Source organism: Somniosus microcephalus, chromosome 1, assembly GCF_052327205.1.
Source record: "Somniosus microcephalus isolate GS21.2 chromosome 1, FLI_Smic_1.0, whole genome shotgun sequence".
Taxonomy (NCBI): domain Eukaryota; kingdom Metazoa; phylum Chordata; class Chondrichthyes; order Squaliformes; family Somniosidae; genus Somniosus; species Somniosus microcephalus.
This window is the reverse complement of record NC_140987.1, coordinates 169,712,743-169,728,829: the sequence shown is the minus strand read 5'-3', so window position 1 is coordinate 169,728,829 and position 16,087 is coordinate 169,712,743. Positions and strand designations below refer to the sequence as shown.

General features: G+C 44.7%; 1 protein-coding gene across 2 annotated transcripts in view; it reads right to left on the bottom strand.

Moving 5' to 3' along the window:
* The window catches only part of stard4 (StAR related lipid transfer domain containing 4), a 29,329-nt gene extending 15,526 nt beyond the window's left edge, over window positions 1-13,803 (bottom strand). Inside the window, exons 1-4 of one of the 2 annotated variants that reach the window (XM_085987356.1) lie at window positions 13,078-13,803; window positions 9,444-9,558; window positions 5,359-5,408; window positions 914-1,040 (exon numbers count right to left, since the gene is read on the bottom strand). In XM_085987356.1, the coding sequence (XP_085843482.1) occupies window positions 914-1,040; window positions 5,359-5,408; window positions 9,444-9,558; window positions 13,078-13,445 (660 nt within the window). In that variant the 5' untranslated portion in view covers window positions 13,446-13,803. The remainder of the gene's footprint in view (window positions 1-913; window positions 1,041-5,358; window positions 5,409-9,443; window positions 9,559-13,077) is intronic. The other variant, XM_085987346.1, reaches the window with a different exon arrangement.
* Window positions 13,804-16,087: the final 2,284 nt, after the last annotated feature.

The following is a 16,087-nucleotide window of genomic DNA, read 5'->3' as shown; positions in this document are numbered from 1 at the left end:
CAGGACTGCAGAGATTTATTTAATTAACTGAATTTAAATTCCCCAGCTGCCACGGTAGGATATGAACTCACATCTCTGGATCATTAGTCCAGGCCTCTGGATTACTAGTCCAGTAACACAACCACTATGCTATTGTTCCCTTGACTGCATGAGATAAGACGATTGCTACCGAGGGGTAAAGCTCTTCCATCTGGATCCTGAAAATGTTAATTAAATAAAGTTGGCAATCATAATTAGTATAACAGCATGTCTTCCTGATGGGAAAAGTACCTGGAAAGCTAAGAGTTCTGAAGAGAAACAGGGAGAGAAAGAATAGAACATTTTGAAAACTAGTCATTGAAAAAAACATAATAAAATCCAACAGAAAGGTTCGATTTTCCCTGTCTGCAGGATTTCAGAGGAAAATCTCCCAACAGATGCAGGAAAGAAAGAAAGACTTGCATTTATATAGCGCCTTTCATGACCACCGGATGTCTCAAAGTCTCAATTTTTGAAGTAATGTGGGAAACGTGGCAGCCAATTTGTGCACATCAAGCTCCCACAAACAGCAATGTGATAATGATCAGATAATCTGTTTTTGTTATGTTGGTTGAGGGATACATATTGGCCAGGACACCAGCACTTCGAAATAGTGCCATGGGATCTTTTATGTCCACCTGAGAAAGCAGACTGGGCCTCGGTTTACCGCCTCATCCAAAAGACAGCACCTCCGACAGTGCAGCACTCCCTCAGTACTGCACTGGAGTGTCAGCCTAACTTTATGTACTCAAGCCCCTGGAGTGGGACTTGAACCCACGACCTTCTGATGCAGAGGCGAGTGTGCTACCAACTGAGCCACAGCTGACACAGGAGGCAAATGCCTAAAAAATACAGAAATGGAAGGTGTTTGTCTCTATCCAGTGGATCATCTTACCTGTTCAAATTCTCCAACAATGTCCAAGGAGGTCATTAGACTGTCCCAGTCTAACCTATACGGGCCAGGGCGAATATAATCCACTATCCTGTTTGGAGCCTCCTTCACAATCCCTTGAGTTTTGTAGCTGAGAATTACATTCAAGTGCCTTGTTAAAAACCTATTCATATATTCTTCTACATGAATATACTGACTTTTTCATAAAGGAAAGATTACAGTGCCTATTCCCATAGCAAGTGTTTTAAAGCAGCACTATCCTCCCATGAACCTATCCATTTCCTCTTGTAATCGCTGGCATCTTTTCTCATAGTTTACCATGCCCCCCATACTTGGTATTAAATTTTAATACCATTACTTTTGTACCTATGTCCAAATTATTAATATGATGAAAAATAAGAGGTCCCAGCACAGATCACACATCCTGCAAATCTGAAAAAAATCATTCACCACTCCTCTTTGCTTTTCGGCCCCAAAGCCACCACTCTATCCATCCATGCAGCTACATTCCCTTTAATAACTAGTGGGGTACCGCAAGGATCAGTGCTTAGGACTCAGCTATTCACAATCTACATCAATAATTTGGATGAGGGGACCAAATGTAATATATCCAAGTTTGCTGATGATACAGAGCTGGGTGGGAATGTAAGTTGTGAGAAGGATACAAGGAGGCTTTGAGGGGATATAGACAGGCTAAGTGAGTGGGCAAGAACATGGCAAATGGAATATAATGTGGAGAAATGTGAAGTTATCCACTTTGGTAGGGAAAGTAGAAAAGCACCTGGAGTACTGTGTACAGGTTTGGTCTCTTTACCTAAGGAAGGATATACTTGCCATAGAGGGAGTGCAACGAAGGTTCACCAGACTGGTTCCTGAGATGGGGGGGATCGCCCTATGATGGGAGATTGAGTAGACTAGGCCTATATTCTCTAGGATTTAGAAGAATGAGAGGTGATCTTATTGAAACATACAAAATTCTTACAGGGCTTGACAGGGTAGATGCAGGGAGCATGTTTCCCCTGGCTGGGGAGTCTAGAACCAGGGGTCACAGTCTCAGAATAAGGGGTCGGCCAGTTAAGACTGAGATGAGGAGAAATTTCTTCACTCAGAGGGTGGTGAATCTTTGGAATTCTCTACTCCAGAGGGCTGTGGAGGCTCAGTCGTTGAGTATATTTAAGACAGAGATCGATAGATTTTTGAATATTAAGGGAATCAAGGGATATGGGGATAGTGCAGGAAAGTGGAGTTGAGGTAGAAGATCAGCCATGATCTTATTGAATGGCGGAGCAGGCTCAAAGGGCCAAAGGACCTACTCCTGCTCCTATTTCTTATGTCCTTATGTAATACCATGGCCTAGAAATTCGATTAGGCCAGAAAACGGCCAGTGACACCACAGGGCAAGGCTAACAGCCACCCGCAGAAAAGTGCACAGGCAGCACTGGTACTTTGGTGCCTGTTAATTTACATGAGTGGAGCAGAAAATCTCTTGTGCAACGCGCTCTTTCCGGCGCCAACGTCAGCAGGAGGCCGTAGGACGCGTCTGAAGGATCAGTGCGGCGTTCTCAGGCAATGTGCTGTGTCGGATCATTTGATGATAGCTCCTGGGTTTTGCTATCGAGTCCGCCGATGGCCCTTGTAGGGTTGGAGCATTGTGCGCTGGGGCACATCACGAGGCATTTTTGTCTGTCCACGGCTCCACTCTTACTTTCGCGGACATTTGTCTGGGTCTTGTGTGGGGTCCACCTTCACTGGCTGCCATAGCTCCACAGATCTTTCACCCAGATGGTTGCTGTGTGGAGGTTTGTGCTCCACCATGGTGCTGAAGGGAGTGGGGGGATGGGGATGCACCACCTTGCAGCGAGCAGTGACAGAGCACCAGCCTGCAGATCGCATAGGGGATTCACTCCCTGGTGAGTGGGTCTTAAAGCACAGGCTCAGATCTGGAGGGTCTGTGACTGGAAACACCACAAAGTCTGTGGCACAGATGTCCTTAAACCGCTGCAGGAGACATCACTGGAAATGTGTATTTTTTTTTAAAGGGGGAACATGAATCTCTTGCTCAGGAGTTCACTGGTGTAAATGGTCTAGAAGAGAGTTCAATTACATTTTTAACAGCAAACTCTTGAAGAACTCTTGGTGAGAATATGGTGTTAAGCCTTTTAAAAACACACTACCAAACTTTGCCTATTATTTTCTCAATTCCTAAACTTGAAAACATCAACGTATAAAATTTAAGGACTTGCAGGTTTGATTCCTCCCCCCCCCCCCCCGAGATTATTACAACTGTAGCACAGTATAGTTTATTTTAGAAGTATTTACCACCTGTAATGTTTGACTTGACATTGAGGGGAGATTTGATGCATCCCATTGGAAGCAGTTTTCACTCCAATTATATAGTCTGAGCTCTCTCCATAGTTAACAGTTATCCCAGCAGCTGTTAACTGTACAGGTTTAAACTCACCGCCGCTTTCTCCCATCTCTCTGTGCTGCCAACGGTTGCACAGACGGGCGTGCTTTGGAGAGGACGGCAAGAGAAGCAGCAAGCTCCAAAATGGATGAGCGTGCGTCAATTTGTCGTTGCACACCGATTGACGTCACGTTCCTGCTAATTAAAATACTTGCTGCGAGCACAGGCAACGGCAGCGCTGCTGACCTGCCGAAAATGGCGGCCACCACTGGACCTGCCGGAAGCGGGTGGAAGTGAGGCAGCTGCTGCCATTTTTTTCACCAAAACGGGCCTGAACAGCCAGTGCTAAAACCTCTAATTTCTAGGCCCATGTTCTTTACTTTTAGTAACAAGTCTCTTAAGTGGCTCCTTATCAAACACCTTCTGAAAATCCATAAACGAAATAGAGGAGACTTCCTGGATGTGTACCCAATGCACTGGATCTCCTGCACAGCAAATATCGGAACATTTGTCCGATTTTCCGCCAAGAGGAGCTGGAGTGTTGGCACCTACAGGGCTCAAGTGAAGCATGGCCATGTAAATAACACGGGAGGGGGCCCTTCAGCCTCATTTTTCTCAAGGCTTACCCGAATGGCGGCCTGTCAAATGGGAACCCGAAGAAGCTGGTTTTGAACCTTGCACTTGAATCCCCCTCAAATCGGAGTGATCGGGGGGAAAGAAAGGCCCAAGAAGGCATGTCTCACCTTTCACTTTCAGCCTCCTCGTGGATCTGAAGGTCTTCTGGCTGCAATTTCTCAACAGTAGCCAGGCTTAAGATGCCTGCAGCTGTGCGGGCCTGGCTGCTGGTCTTGGAGCCTTCTGTCTACTGCTGCAGCACCCTCCCAGGGCGAGGAATTTTAGGACCTAGATATTTACAACAATAACTTTCATTTAAATAGTGTAGGCGCAGCCGCCAATGGTGGAGCGAAGGAAGTGGAGGATGCACAAGAGACCAGAGTTGGAGGAACGCAGTTCCCGGAGGGTTGTAGGGCTGGAAGAGATTTATAGAGATAGGGAGGGGTGAGTCCATGGAGGGATTTGAACACAAGGTTGAGAATTTTAAATTTGAGGTGTTGATGGATTGGGAGCCAATGTATATCAGCGAGCACAGCGGGGACTTGGTGCAAGTTAGGATACGGACAGTAGAGTTTTGGATAAGCTCAGGGTTATGGAGGGTGGAAAATGGGAGGCCAACCAGGGGAACATTGAAATAGTTGAGTTTGGAGGTAACAATGGCATGGATGAGGGTTTCAGCAGCAGATGAGCTGAGGCAGGAGCGGAGACGGGCGATATTATCTACAACCATATTGGCCTGTAATTTCCTGCTTTATTCAAACTTTTTATTCCCTTTTTCAAACAGGCATCAACATTTGCCAGTCTCCAGTCCAGCAGCAAAATTTCCATTTCAAAAGACTTTTGGAAAATTATGGTTTGTGCCAGTTTTATCTCCTCCCTAACTTCCTTCAGTATTATGGGGTGTATACCATCTGGACCTGGTGATTTTGCTATGTTTAATCCATTACCTTTCTTTCCAAAAATGTTCTTTGAATATTTATCTCTGGTAGTTCTATAACCCCGACAGGCCCACTTTCACCTTCATCTATAAAAACCAATGCAAAATATTTATTAAGCACCTCTCCCATTTCCTCAGTCTCAAGATAGCCCTTTACATCTCTAAGTGACCCCACCCTTCTTGAAAATCTTTTAAAATTCCTTATATTATAACAGTGACTACACTTCAAAAGTACTTCACTGGCTGTAAAGCGCCTTGGGACACCCAGAGGTCGTGAAAGGCGCTCTATTAATGAAAGTCTTCTTTATGTGCTTTTAAAAGCCCTTGCTAGTTACCTTTATATTTCCTGCCAGACTCATTTAATACTCCTTCTAAACTTCCTAACCTCCTTTTGCTTTTTCTACATCTTTCATATTTCTCACATCTTTCCTGTTTAAAAATAAGTGTTTAATTTGTCAACGTGAGGGTTAAATTTAAGGGGATACTTACAGAAATCCCCCAAATTCTTCTGAAGGTTTTCTCCAAACAATTACATCTTTCTACAAAGTGAATAAGTGAAATAAGTCAAAGTAAAATCAAATATAAATATATACATTTTTACTAAATCATTTAAAACTTTTACTCATGTGGCAGCTTTTTGAATGCTCCAGAACTGCTAAACTGCCAACACAAAGTCAATAGAGTCAGGCAAGGGAGGGTCATGTTCTCCAGCTTGCCATATGCAACACCACAGGAAATCAAACTAATATGCACAAAAATAAATAACAAATTATCTGGACTGAGACAAAGTTTGCTGATGATATCAAACAAGGAGGAGAAGCAAACTATCACAAAGAATGCAGGAACCTACAGGACTGTGTAATCGGGCTAAGGGAGCTGGCAGATATGAATATGTACTGTACACATACTGATTATTCCTGTTCCTTGAACAGAAAAAGATATACTTCACAAACGCTTGTGTGAACTAGTTTCATTGTTATCCGTCTTGATGGTAGAAAGCAGAAAAATGTGTGGCAATATATTTCAGAAACAAGAATAAAGAATTGAAGTATGCCACAAATGGCAACGTTCTCGATGCAGTGGAGGAAAGGTGTGCTGATACACGTGATCCTTAAGAATGGGTGGACAGATAAAAAAGCACTAAAAAGGCAAATGAGCTTTTGTGATTTATATAGAGAGGGATTGAATATAAAAGCAGTGATCAGAATGACTGTACAAATTGCTGGCAAGGCCATATCTAGAATATGGTGTGCAGTTTTGGGCTTCTCGTTATAGGAGGAATATAGAGTCATAGAGTTATACAGCACGGATAGAGGCCCTTCGGCCCATCGTGTCCGCGCCGGCCATCAAGCCCTGTCTGATCTAATCCCATATTCCAGCATTTGGTCCGTAGCCTTGTATGCTATGGCATTTCAAGTGCTCATCCAAATGCTTCTTAAATGTTGTGAGGGTTCCTGCCTCCACAACCCTTTCAGGCAGTGAGTTCCAGACTCCAACCACCCTCTGGGTGAAAAAGTTCTTTCTCAAATCCCCTCTAAACCTCCCGCCCTTTACCTTGAATCTATGCCCCCTAGTTATTGACCCCTCTACTAAGGGAAAAAGCTCCTCAGCATCCATCCTATCTATGCCCCTCATAATTTTGTACACCTCAATCATGTACCCCCTCAGCCTCCTCTGTTCCAAGGAAAACAAACCCAATCTGCCCAGTCTCTCTTCATAGCTGAAGCGCTCCAGCCCCGGTAACATCCTGGTGAACCTCCTCTGCACCCTCTCCAACGCGATCACATCCTTCCTGTAGTGTGGCGACCAGAACTGCACACAGTATTCCAGCTGTGGCCTAACCAGTGTTTTATACAGCTCCATCATAACCTCCTTGCTCTTATATTCAATGCCTCGGCTAATGAAGGCAAGTATCCCATATGCCTTTTTTACCACCTTATCCACCTGTTCCGCCGCCTTCAGGGATCTGTGTACTTGCACACTCAGATCCCTCTGACCCTCCGTCTTGGCTAGGGTCTTACCATTCATTGTGTATTCCCTTGCCTTGTTAGTCCCCCCAAAGTGCATCACCTCGCACTTTTCTGGGTTAAATTCCATTTGCCACTGTTCCGCCCATCTGACCAACCCATCTATATCGTCCTGCAGACTGAGGCTACCCTCCTCGCTATTTACCACCCTACCAATTTTTGTATCATCCGCGAACTTACTGATCATACCTTTTACATTCATATCCAAGTCATTAATGTAGACCACAAACAGCAAGGGACCCAGCACCGATCCCTGTGGTACCCCACTGGCCACAGGCTTCCAGTCACAAAAACAACCTTCGACCATCACCCTCTGCCTTCTGTCACTAAGCCAGTTTTGTATCCAATGTGCCAAGGCACCCTGGATTCCATGGGCTCTTACCTTCTTGACCAGTCTCCTGTGCGGGACTTTATCGAAGGCCTTACTGAAATCCATATATACCACATCCACTGCGTTACCCTCATCCACACACCTAGTCACCCCCTCAAAAAATTCAATCAAATTAGTCAGACATGATCTTCCCTTGACAAAGCCATGTTGACTATCCCTGATTAATCCTTGCCTCTCCAAGTGGAGACAAATTTTGTCCCTCAGAATTTTTTCCAATAATTTTCCTACCACTGATGTTAGGCTCACTGGCCTGTAGTTCCCCGGTTTTTCCCTACTTCCCTTCTTGAATAATGGTACTACATTAGCGGTTCTCCAGTCCTCTGGCACATCCCCTGTGGCCAGAGAGGTCCCGAATATATGTGTTAGAGCTCCCGCAATCTCTTCCTTTGCCTCACACAGCAGCCTGGGATACATTTCATCCGGGCCTGGGGATTTATCCATTTTTAGGCCAGCTAAAACCGCCAATACCTCCTCCCTCTCGATGTGAATATGTTCAAGCATATCACAGTCCCCCCCGCCCTATTTCTATGTCTACATCGTCCTTCTCCATAGTGAAAACAGATGCAAAAAATTCATTTAGAACCCCTCCTACATCTTCTGGCTCCCCACACAGATTGCCACTTTTGTCACTAATGGGCCCTATTTTTTCCCTAGTTATCCTCTTACCCTTAATATACTTATAAAACATCTTAGGATTTTCCTTTATTTGACAGCCCCTGGGAAAGTGCAACTCCGATTTACCAAGACGATTCTAATGATGAGAACTCAGTTACGAGGAAAGGCTAGAGCAACAAGGGCTTTATTCTCCAAACTGAGAAGATTAACAGAGAATTTGACAGAGGTGTTCAAAATGTTAAAAAGGTAAATATAGATAATTAATTTCCATTGATAGCTAAACCAAAAACATGAGGCAATGATCTCAAGGTAAGAGATGGATTCTTAAGGGGGGGGGGGGGGGGGGGAAAAAAGATTAGATTAAACTTTTTCACAAGGAGTTATCAGAACGTGGAATGCTTTTTCACAACTGTTGATCAATGCTAAATTACAGCATTCAAGCAACATACTGAATAATTATTTAAAGAGAATGATAATAACAAAGGAAAATGGGACTGTGTAAAATCATCCTGAAGAGCCTAAATTCAGCATAGGTAAGAAAGAAAAAGAACACAAGAAATAGGAGCAGGTGTAGGCCATTTGGCCCTTCGAGCCTGCTCCACCATTCAATAAGATCATGGTTGATCTTCTGCCTCAACTCCACCTTCCCGCACTATCCCCTATCCCTTAGTATCCAACAGACCTCATCCTGTGCTAAAATTTCTATATTTCTAAGATTCAATTCCCCAAACAGGGAAGCCTTTCTTAATTGCATGCAGGGGCTTCTTAATAAACCAGGCTTTTAATTTGTTACAGGACTTAGTTAAATTAAAAATCGATCATGGAGCATGTAGTGATGGTGGTAGAGGAGGAAGACCCTGCTGCCTAGAGTACCAGCTTGTGTCCACCACTGTGGAGCCTGATAATGTGGACCGCATGGGACTAGCTTTTTAAAAATAAGAATGTTTCCTGAGCATCACACATTGGTGTAGTCACTCAAGACCATGCTGTAGATGGCATCTCCAGTGGAGGACTCTGTAACTGCACATGTGCTACCTTGCAGGGTGGTTTCTCAACACTATAGTTCACAAAGGAGTATATGGTCGCTCCAGGAACATCTACAGCAGAATGTGCTATTTCTTCTGGCTTTGACAGGTTTGCAAATTGGTTAGAAAGAGAATCACGTGACAGAACTTTACTAATCTGATTGGTGCCATGAGATCTGCCATCAGGCCAATAAGCGGCCATGGTGAGGCAGTGGCAGGGGGATGACTGTAACGGGCATTGATAATGGTCCCATCTCTCAGGACGTCATCATGCAGTCCCTCTAAGGGGAAACAAAAGAAGATGGGAGGCAAAAAAAGTTTGTGTTTTTTTTTTTTTAAATTGCACCATACAATTTCTCCCTTCATCCACACACACAGTTCTTGAGTCTTGTCCTTATAATAGAGGAATGAAACACATTGGTAAGAATTAGCCACAGTAAGTGAGAAAATAATAAAACATTTGAGACATAGCACATGCTGTAAAACATCTTATGGGTCAGTGTATGAGATACTTACTGTTTTCTTTCCAACTCTCCACTCATCCTCTCCAATGTTGTAGTATTTAATAAGAGTGCTTTCAACTTCTGAAGCCAGTTTTTGTGCATCAGGTAAAGTTCCCATTTCTAATAAACTGCAACATTAAAAGATAGGTAAACAAATCAGACAATTTCCCCCTGAAAAGGTTAAACTGTTTTAGCTGAATTTTTAGATGACATTTGTGAGCTATGTTTATCAACCAAAGTATCAATGCATGCTCCAGAATTCCACAGACAGAAGTGCAGATTTAAAACATACTCCAAACAAATTTTACTACAATTCAAACCCCATTCTCCACTCACTCACAACGCTGTACAGTATATAACAATTTTTGACACTGATTACTGGGCTTTAACTAAGAACAAGCAGCTTTACTGTAAAAGGGGGAATTTTCCTAAGCAATCCTGCCCAAAAATGCGTGAGCAATGACAGTGAATTGGGAAAATTCGAGCAGTGGGTCGGGACTACTGCTGCATCACCATCCCGACTGGGATTTCCCTCCCCCCACCAGGACCACCACTGGCTGCTCCTCCCCACCAGAAAACGGTGTAGACCCGTAAGTCCTCAGAAGAATTCCTTTATACCCACCCTACAACTCCACTTCCCAATGCTACCACATGGAAAGAGGTGGTAGGCCCCAGGAAGCAGCAGTAAAGGTTTTGAGATTCCCCTCCAAGGGACAGGACCTTGTAGCGGTCTCCTCTTGCTGACAGCCTCGGTCTCAGCCGTGGCCTTCAGTGGAAGCCTTGATGCAATCTTCAAGGCACTTCTGCCCCTTTAAAGCTCCCTTGCAGCACCGCTGGGATTTTCTGCTCTCATACCGACAGGCTCCCTGTTGGTGGCAGGACTCCAGCCAGGGGCATGCCGCAATCACAGGATAAAACCTAACCCAAGAAAAAGGGTTGTGGTGGATCCGGAGGGACGGGTAGAAGTCCTGCCCCAGAGGAGAATACCGGCATAGGAATCAATCTGTAAATTCACTCTTTAAATCAATCTGCCAGCTGAGATACTGTCTCAACACAACAACATATTTCCTCGCTCTTAACTCAACACATGCAATTCCAAAGACAATATTCTGAAAATGTTAAGGTTGCTAAATCACAATATTTATTTTACACATCTAAGTTCAATATGTTGGTAGTTTGAGCTTCCCACACTATTAATCAGTAGAAAGAAAAGCCTGAATAGTAATTTTCCATTTAAACTTCAGAATTTCTACATCATGTTGATATTATTCAGGGATAGAAATGATCACTCATTTACATATCCTGGACAAGTAAAATATACAAGCACAAGTGTTTCGTGTCATATTTGTTTCATGTCAGTATTAAACTAAGATTAGATTACAAGATCTGAGTGTAACACAGACATTGAACTGCTGTGTTTGAGGAGGCAGTTAGGAGATTGTTATTAAAACAATGATTTCAGTATCTAGGAAAGGTTCCGATGCTTCTCCCAGGAGTGTCTGTGATTTTCCAAAATACAGTAGGTTTACCATAAGTACAAAGGAGAATATACTACAAACAATTACAGCCCAAGCTTTTTAAAAGGTTATGATAATTAAAACAAATGTTTCAGACAATTTTACAGCAGAATCAGCTACCTTGAGCTGATGAAAGTAATTTTTCTGGGCAATTTTATCCCTCCCTGGTCAGGTGGAACAGAGCAGGGAGCAGTTAGAATAGAATGGTTCCATTTCCCACTCCATTCCCAATTTCAACACTGCTGGTTTTGGCAGCCATTGGATGGGAATCTTATTAACACATGCAAATCTGTACATGGGACCTCGATGGTAATTTAACTCGCTCCTGAGCAGAGGCACACTAAGGCAAGTTCAAGAAAAAACTTTCCTTAGTGGAGCCCAGCAGAATAGGAGTGTGCCCCTCCGGACTCCACATGGAACAGCCGGCCGCTGCTGCCCTAGGCTTTATCAGAAAATCTACCCTACCATGTCCATGGCTGTTGAAATCTCACAGGCACCATCGTCGCTTTTGCCCCATTCATGGTGGGCTCATTGCAGATCAGTAACTGGCTGCAAATGACATCAGCCAACTCAAATTTCCTTTGCTCCAAGGAGCAAGTGACTGATGGGGGAGATCACTAGAATGTAGTAAATGTGTATTTGCAGATTTAACTGGCTGCAAAGGACAAGCCGGGCACCAGCCAGCAAGCTCTGGCAACAATTGAGGCAAAAGTGATCATGTTGAATTGGAAGAGCATTGAACCCCCAATATTAACATTTGCAGCACAGTTGCTTCACTCAATTTAGAGCCTTTGTAATGGCTCAGGCAAAAACACTTCACAAAATAGGGGAAGATATAAAGTTTAGAAACATACTACATAATTTTGATCTTTGGAAAACTGATGTTAAATCCTCAATTCTTTCCTTTAGCTCCTCAGTCATCATGATGGCATATGCCAAGCATCCAGCAAGAATGCCAACATTATCCACACATCCCAGGGCCTTTACTACTGCTTGGCCTCCCCGTACCCTGATCTTTGGTGCCTCTGCTTCCTATCGTCTCATTCCAGAGAGTAGGACCCAGGCGACCAAAGGCTCTGCCAAGGGAAGAGAAATAAACAAGAGGTCAGAGTCAAAGGAGGACAACAAGAATTTTAAATTTAAGGCATTCGTGTAGAGAACCACTGTGGGCCAGCAAGGACAGGGTGATGGGTAAGCAGGACGGTGTGGGATAGGATAATAGGATTGCAGCTGAATTGGACAAGTTAGAGTTTAGAAAAGATGGATAATGGAAGCCTAGCAATGAGGGTGTGTTGGAGTAATCCAGTCTGGTGATGACAAAGACATGTATAAGGTTGTCAGCGACAGTGACTGAGGTAGTGGCAGGGATGAGCAATGTTGCAGAGGTAGAAGCAAGTGGTCTTTGTGTTGGAGTCTGAAGCTCAGTTCAGAGTTGAACAGGAGGCCAACATTGAAAGCAGTTTGATTGAGCCCAAGACATTGGCTAGGGAGAGATATGGAATTACTAGCAAGGCTGTGCATTGTGTGGTGGAGCCCAAAGAAAATGGCTTTGGTCTTCCCAATGTTGAGTTGGAGGAAGTTTTGACCAATCAAAGTCTGCATGTTGAACAAGCAGTCCAATAACACACAGACAGCCGGGGAGTTGAGAGAGATAGTGGGGAGCTGGGCGTCATTGAAACACAAGTGAAAGCTAAGCGTGTGCGTTACTCTGAAGAGATTGTAGTCAGGCCCTGTGTCATGCAGGTGAAGATTAGCAACTTCAGAAAGTGATGAAATATATCCCTGCTGGGGCAAGATCACAGGAAAGCTAAAATTAAGTTATTGGGACTGGAATACCTGCATGAAAGAATGGAAACAAGCAGAGAGCTGCAGGAGAGGGGAGTACATAATGAGAGATGGTGCTTAAGGGCAGACTGCCACTTCCGACGACTGAGACACAATTATCGCATCATGCCAACGGATTACCACTGCGCACAACCAGATCCTCAAAAGTGTCACTTTGAGCTAGCAACAATACCTCTTTAACAGTAGACGAGAAGCAGTCAAAATATTCAATGGTTGATAAGAGAATGGTACTATCTACTTAACTATAAGACAAATCAAACTGATTATCGATGCAAACTTCCTTACCTCAAGATCACACAGTTGACAAGAGTCCGGAAGCACCTTCGCCTGGTGCTGTCTCCTGCGCCTGGTGTGGGCACCTTCGCCTGGTACTGGCACCGTCGCCTGGTGCGGGCACCTGCGCCTGGTACTGGCACCTTCGCCTGGTCCGGGCTCCTTCGCCTGGTACTCAGTTTCTTTGAGCCAAGCACATACGAGAGCAGCAGTTCGTGTAACGGTTTGTTTTTAAAAGTGGTGAAGTCTGCGCCCGGGGGGTCGATCTGTACACACCACACTGCTAGAGATTGTTCCCGCTGATGTTCATTCACCAGGATCTCACTCACTCCCCTGAATGCTCCACTTGAAATGTGCGTGCCGGTGCCGGCACACGTCATGTGATTGACGGCTCCGCCTGTTTAATCAGACGCCACCATCAGGGACCGCAGCGCCTACAGGTGGCGCCGTTGCAGACAATCTCCAGTGAATGGTACGCAGAGGCGGAGCTTGGTTATCAAACCATTACCTCAGACTTGAGTCCGACTCTGGGGGTAGGAGTTCTAAAGAGGTGGACTCACAGGCTCCGCGCCATATGACGTACACAAAACGAGGCGGGGTTTGGGGCTCGCCTCACGCCGCACCGATTGGTGAGTGAGTGCGCGGGTTGGATGGGGCGTCCCGCGAGGAGACGCTGTGATGAGCGTGCCAGTGACGCCAGCTGCTAGTCGAGCTGATTGGTTAATAGGCAGTCGGACGGTTTTATCAGTTGCTTGGCCGGGGCTAAGGCTCCTGTGATTGTCCCCAGATGCCCTTTCCTAGTGCAGGCGTCAGCAGGGGCGGGCGATTGTGTTTGGCGTTCGGGCTCGCTTCAACACATGTTTATTTGAACAGGGATACAATTAATGACCAGTTTGCTCTTTCCAATATTTTTCATGTTCATTAAATTAAAAAATAAGCTGCAAAATTGAATGGGGAAGGAAAGTCCAGGGCAGTAACTATTGTTTCCGCTTTTATTAAATTGAAAAAACAAACGACCGCAAAAATAGCCTTTGTTTATCTAAGTGCTACACTACTGTCTGGGTATGCAGTGCACTCAGCCAGTAATGTGGTTCCCCGGGGTGGGATGGTTCCTGATCAGCTCAAAGGTTTGGTCCAAAGTCGTGAGCCTAGTCACTCTAAATGGAATAACAACAACAACTTGTATTTATATAGCACCTTTAACGAAATAAAACCAAGGTGCTTCACAGGAGCGTTATCAACCAGAATTTGACACTGCACCACATAGGAGATATTAGGACAATTGTGTTTTCGGATGATGGGGCAAAAAGTAAACAAGAAATTGAGGGGGCCAAGGTTAGATCCTTCAGGGATCCAGAGGTAACGATGTGGGAGCAGGAAGAGAAGCCATCGCAGGTGATTCTCTGGCTATGATTAGATAGATAAGAATGGAACCAGTCGAGTGCAGTCCCACCCAGCTGGACGACAGTGGAGAGGCGTAGGAGGAGGATGGTGTGGTCAACCATCTCAAAGGCTGCAGACAGGTCAAGAAGGACGAGGAGAAATAAATTACCATTGTCACAGTCACATAGGATGGCATTTGTGTCTTTCATAAGAGCTGTTTCGGTACTGTGGCAAGGGTGGAAACCCGATTGGAGGGATTTAAACATGGAGTTATAGAGTCATAGACATAGATTCAATACGGCACAGAAGGAGGCCATTTGGCCCATCGAGTCCATGCCGGCTCTCTGTAGAGCAATCCAGTCAGTCCCATTTCCCCGCTCTATCCCCGTAGCTCTGCAAGTTTATTTCCCTCAAGTGCCTATCCAGTCTTCCCTTGAAAACATTGAGTGTCTCCACTTCCACCACTTCCATCAGCAGCGAATTCCAGGTCATCACCACTCGCTGCGTAAAAAAGTTTTTCCTCACATCCCTCCTGTATCTCTTGCCCAAAACCTTAAATCTGTGTCCCCTAGTCCTTGTATCATCAACTAATGGGAACGGAAAGTTCCGAGAAAGATATGCACGGATTTGGGAGGCGACAGCACATTCAAGGACTTTAGAGAGGAAAGGGAGGTTGTAGATGAGGTGGTAGTTTGCAAGGATAGAGGAGTCAAGAGCTGGTTTTTGAGGAGAGAGGTGATAATGGCAGATTTGAAGGAAAGGGGGACAATACCTGAGGAGAGAGAACCAGGATGCAGACAGGAGCAAAATGATGACAACTGAACCACAGCTGACACCTGAATTTTGCAGATAGTGGAGGCATCCTCTCCCTTCAATTCAGGCCCTATACATTTATGTTCCACCCCACCCCCTCGCTGGCATTTATTTCCATCTGGGTCCAAAATTGTCAAACCCTTTCTGGGTATAGCACCTGGTGCACTCCTATTCCATTGGCTATTATTAACAAGTGAGAGTAAATGGATTGTTCAAACTCAGGAACCAGGTTCTGTCCTCACCTGATAGCCACATGTGTGTTTTCAGAAGGGTCACTGGATAAGCAATCAAGAATGGGAACCATAGGCCACCATGTTGGTTGAGATCAGTTAACTCAACACAGACTAGGGATTGAACCTGGGACTTTACTAGTCTGTATGGCTCAGCTAGTCACTGGATACACTCAGTAAGCCTTCAGAGAAGCATCAAGAACTGTTTGTGCCATCTTAAGCTACTTTTATATTGGGCCAAAAAATGCTGTCAAAATAACGCAAGACTGATAGCACTCACCGTTATTTAAATGCAAATGCCACAGCTACTTCAGGCAAGGCCAGATCTGCTTTTAAAATCAAGAAGTTGCTGTTGGAGAGGTGCTACTCTGCCATTAGCTTCGCGAAAACGGCATCTCGCTGCCTGGCTCCTCATTCAAATGCATTGAGCAGTGCGAAGTTTCTGTAACTTGTACTGTAGACATGAAGTGAACTCGCCACAGAAAGTTAAGTCGTCATTTCAAGTCCAAGTACCCTGTTAATGAAGTGATAAGTGTTAATTACTGCCCGTCAACGTCTATGGCCCTGTAAATTAACTGTTACAAGTGTGGAATCTT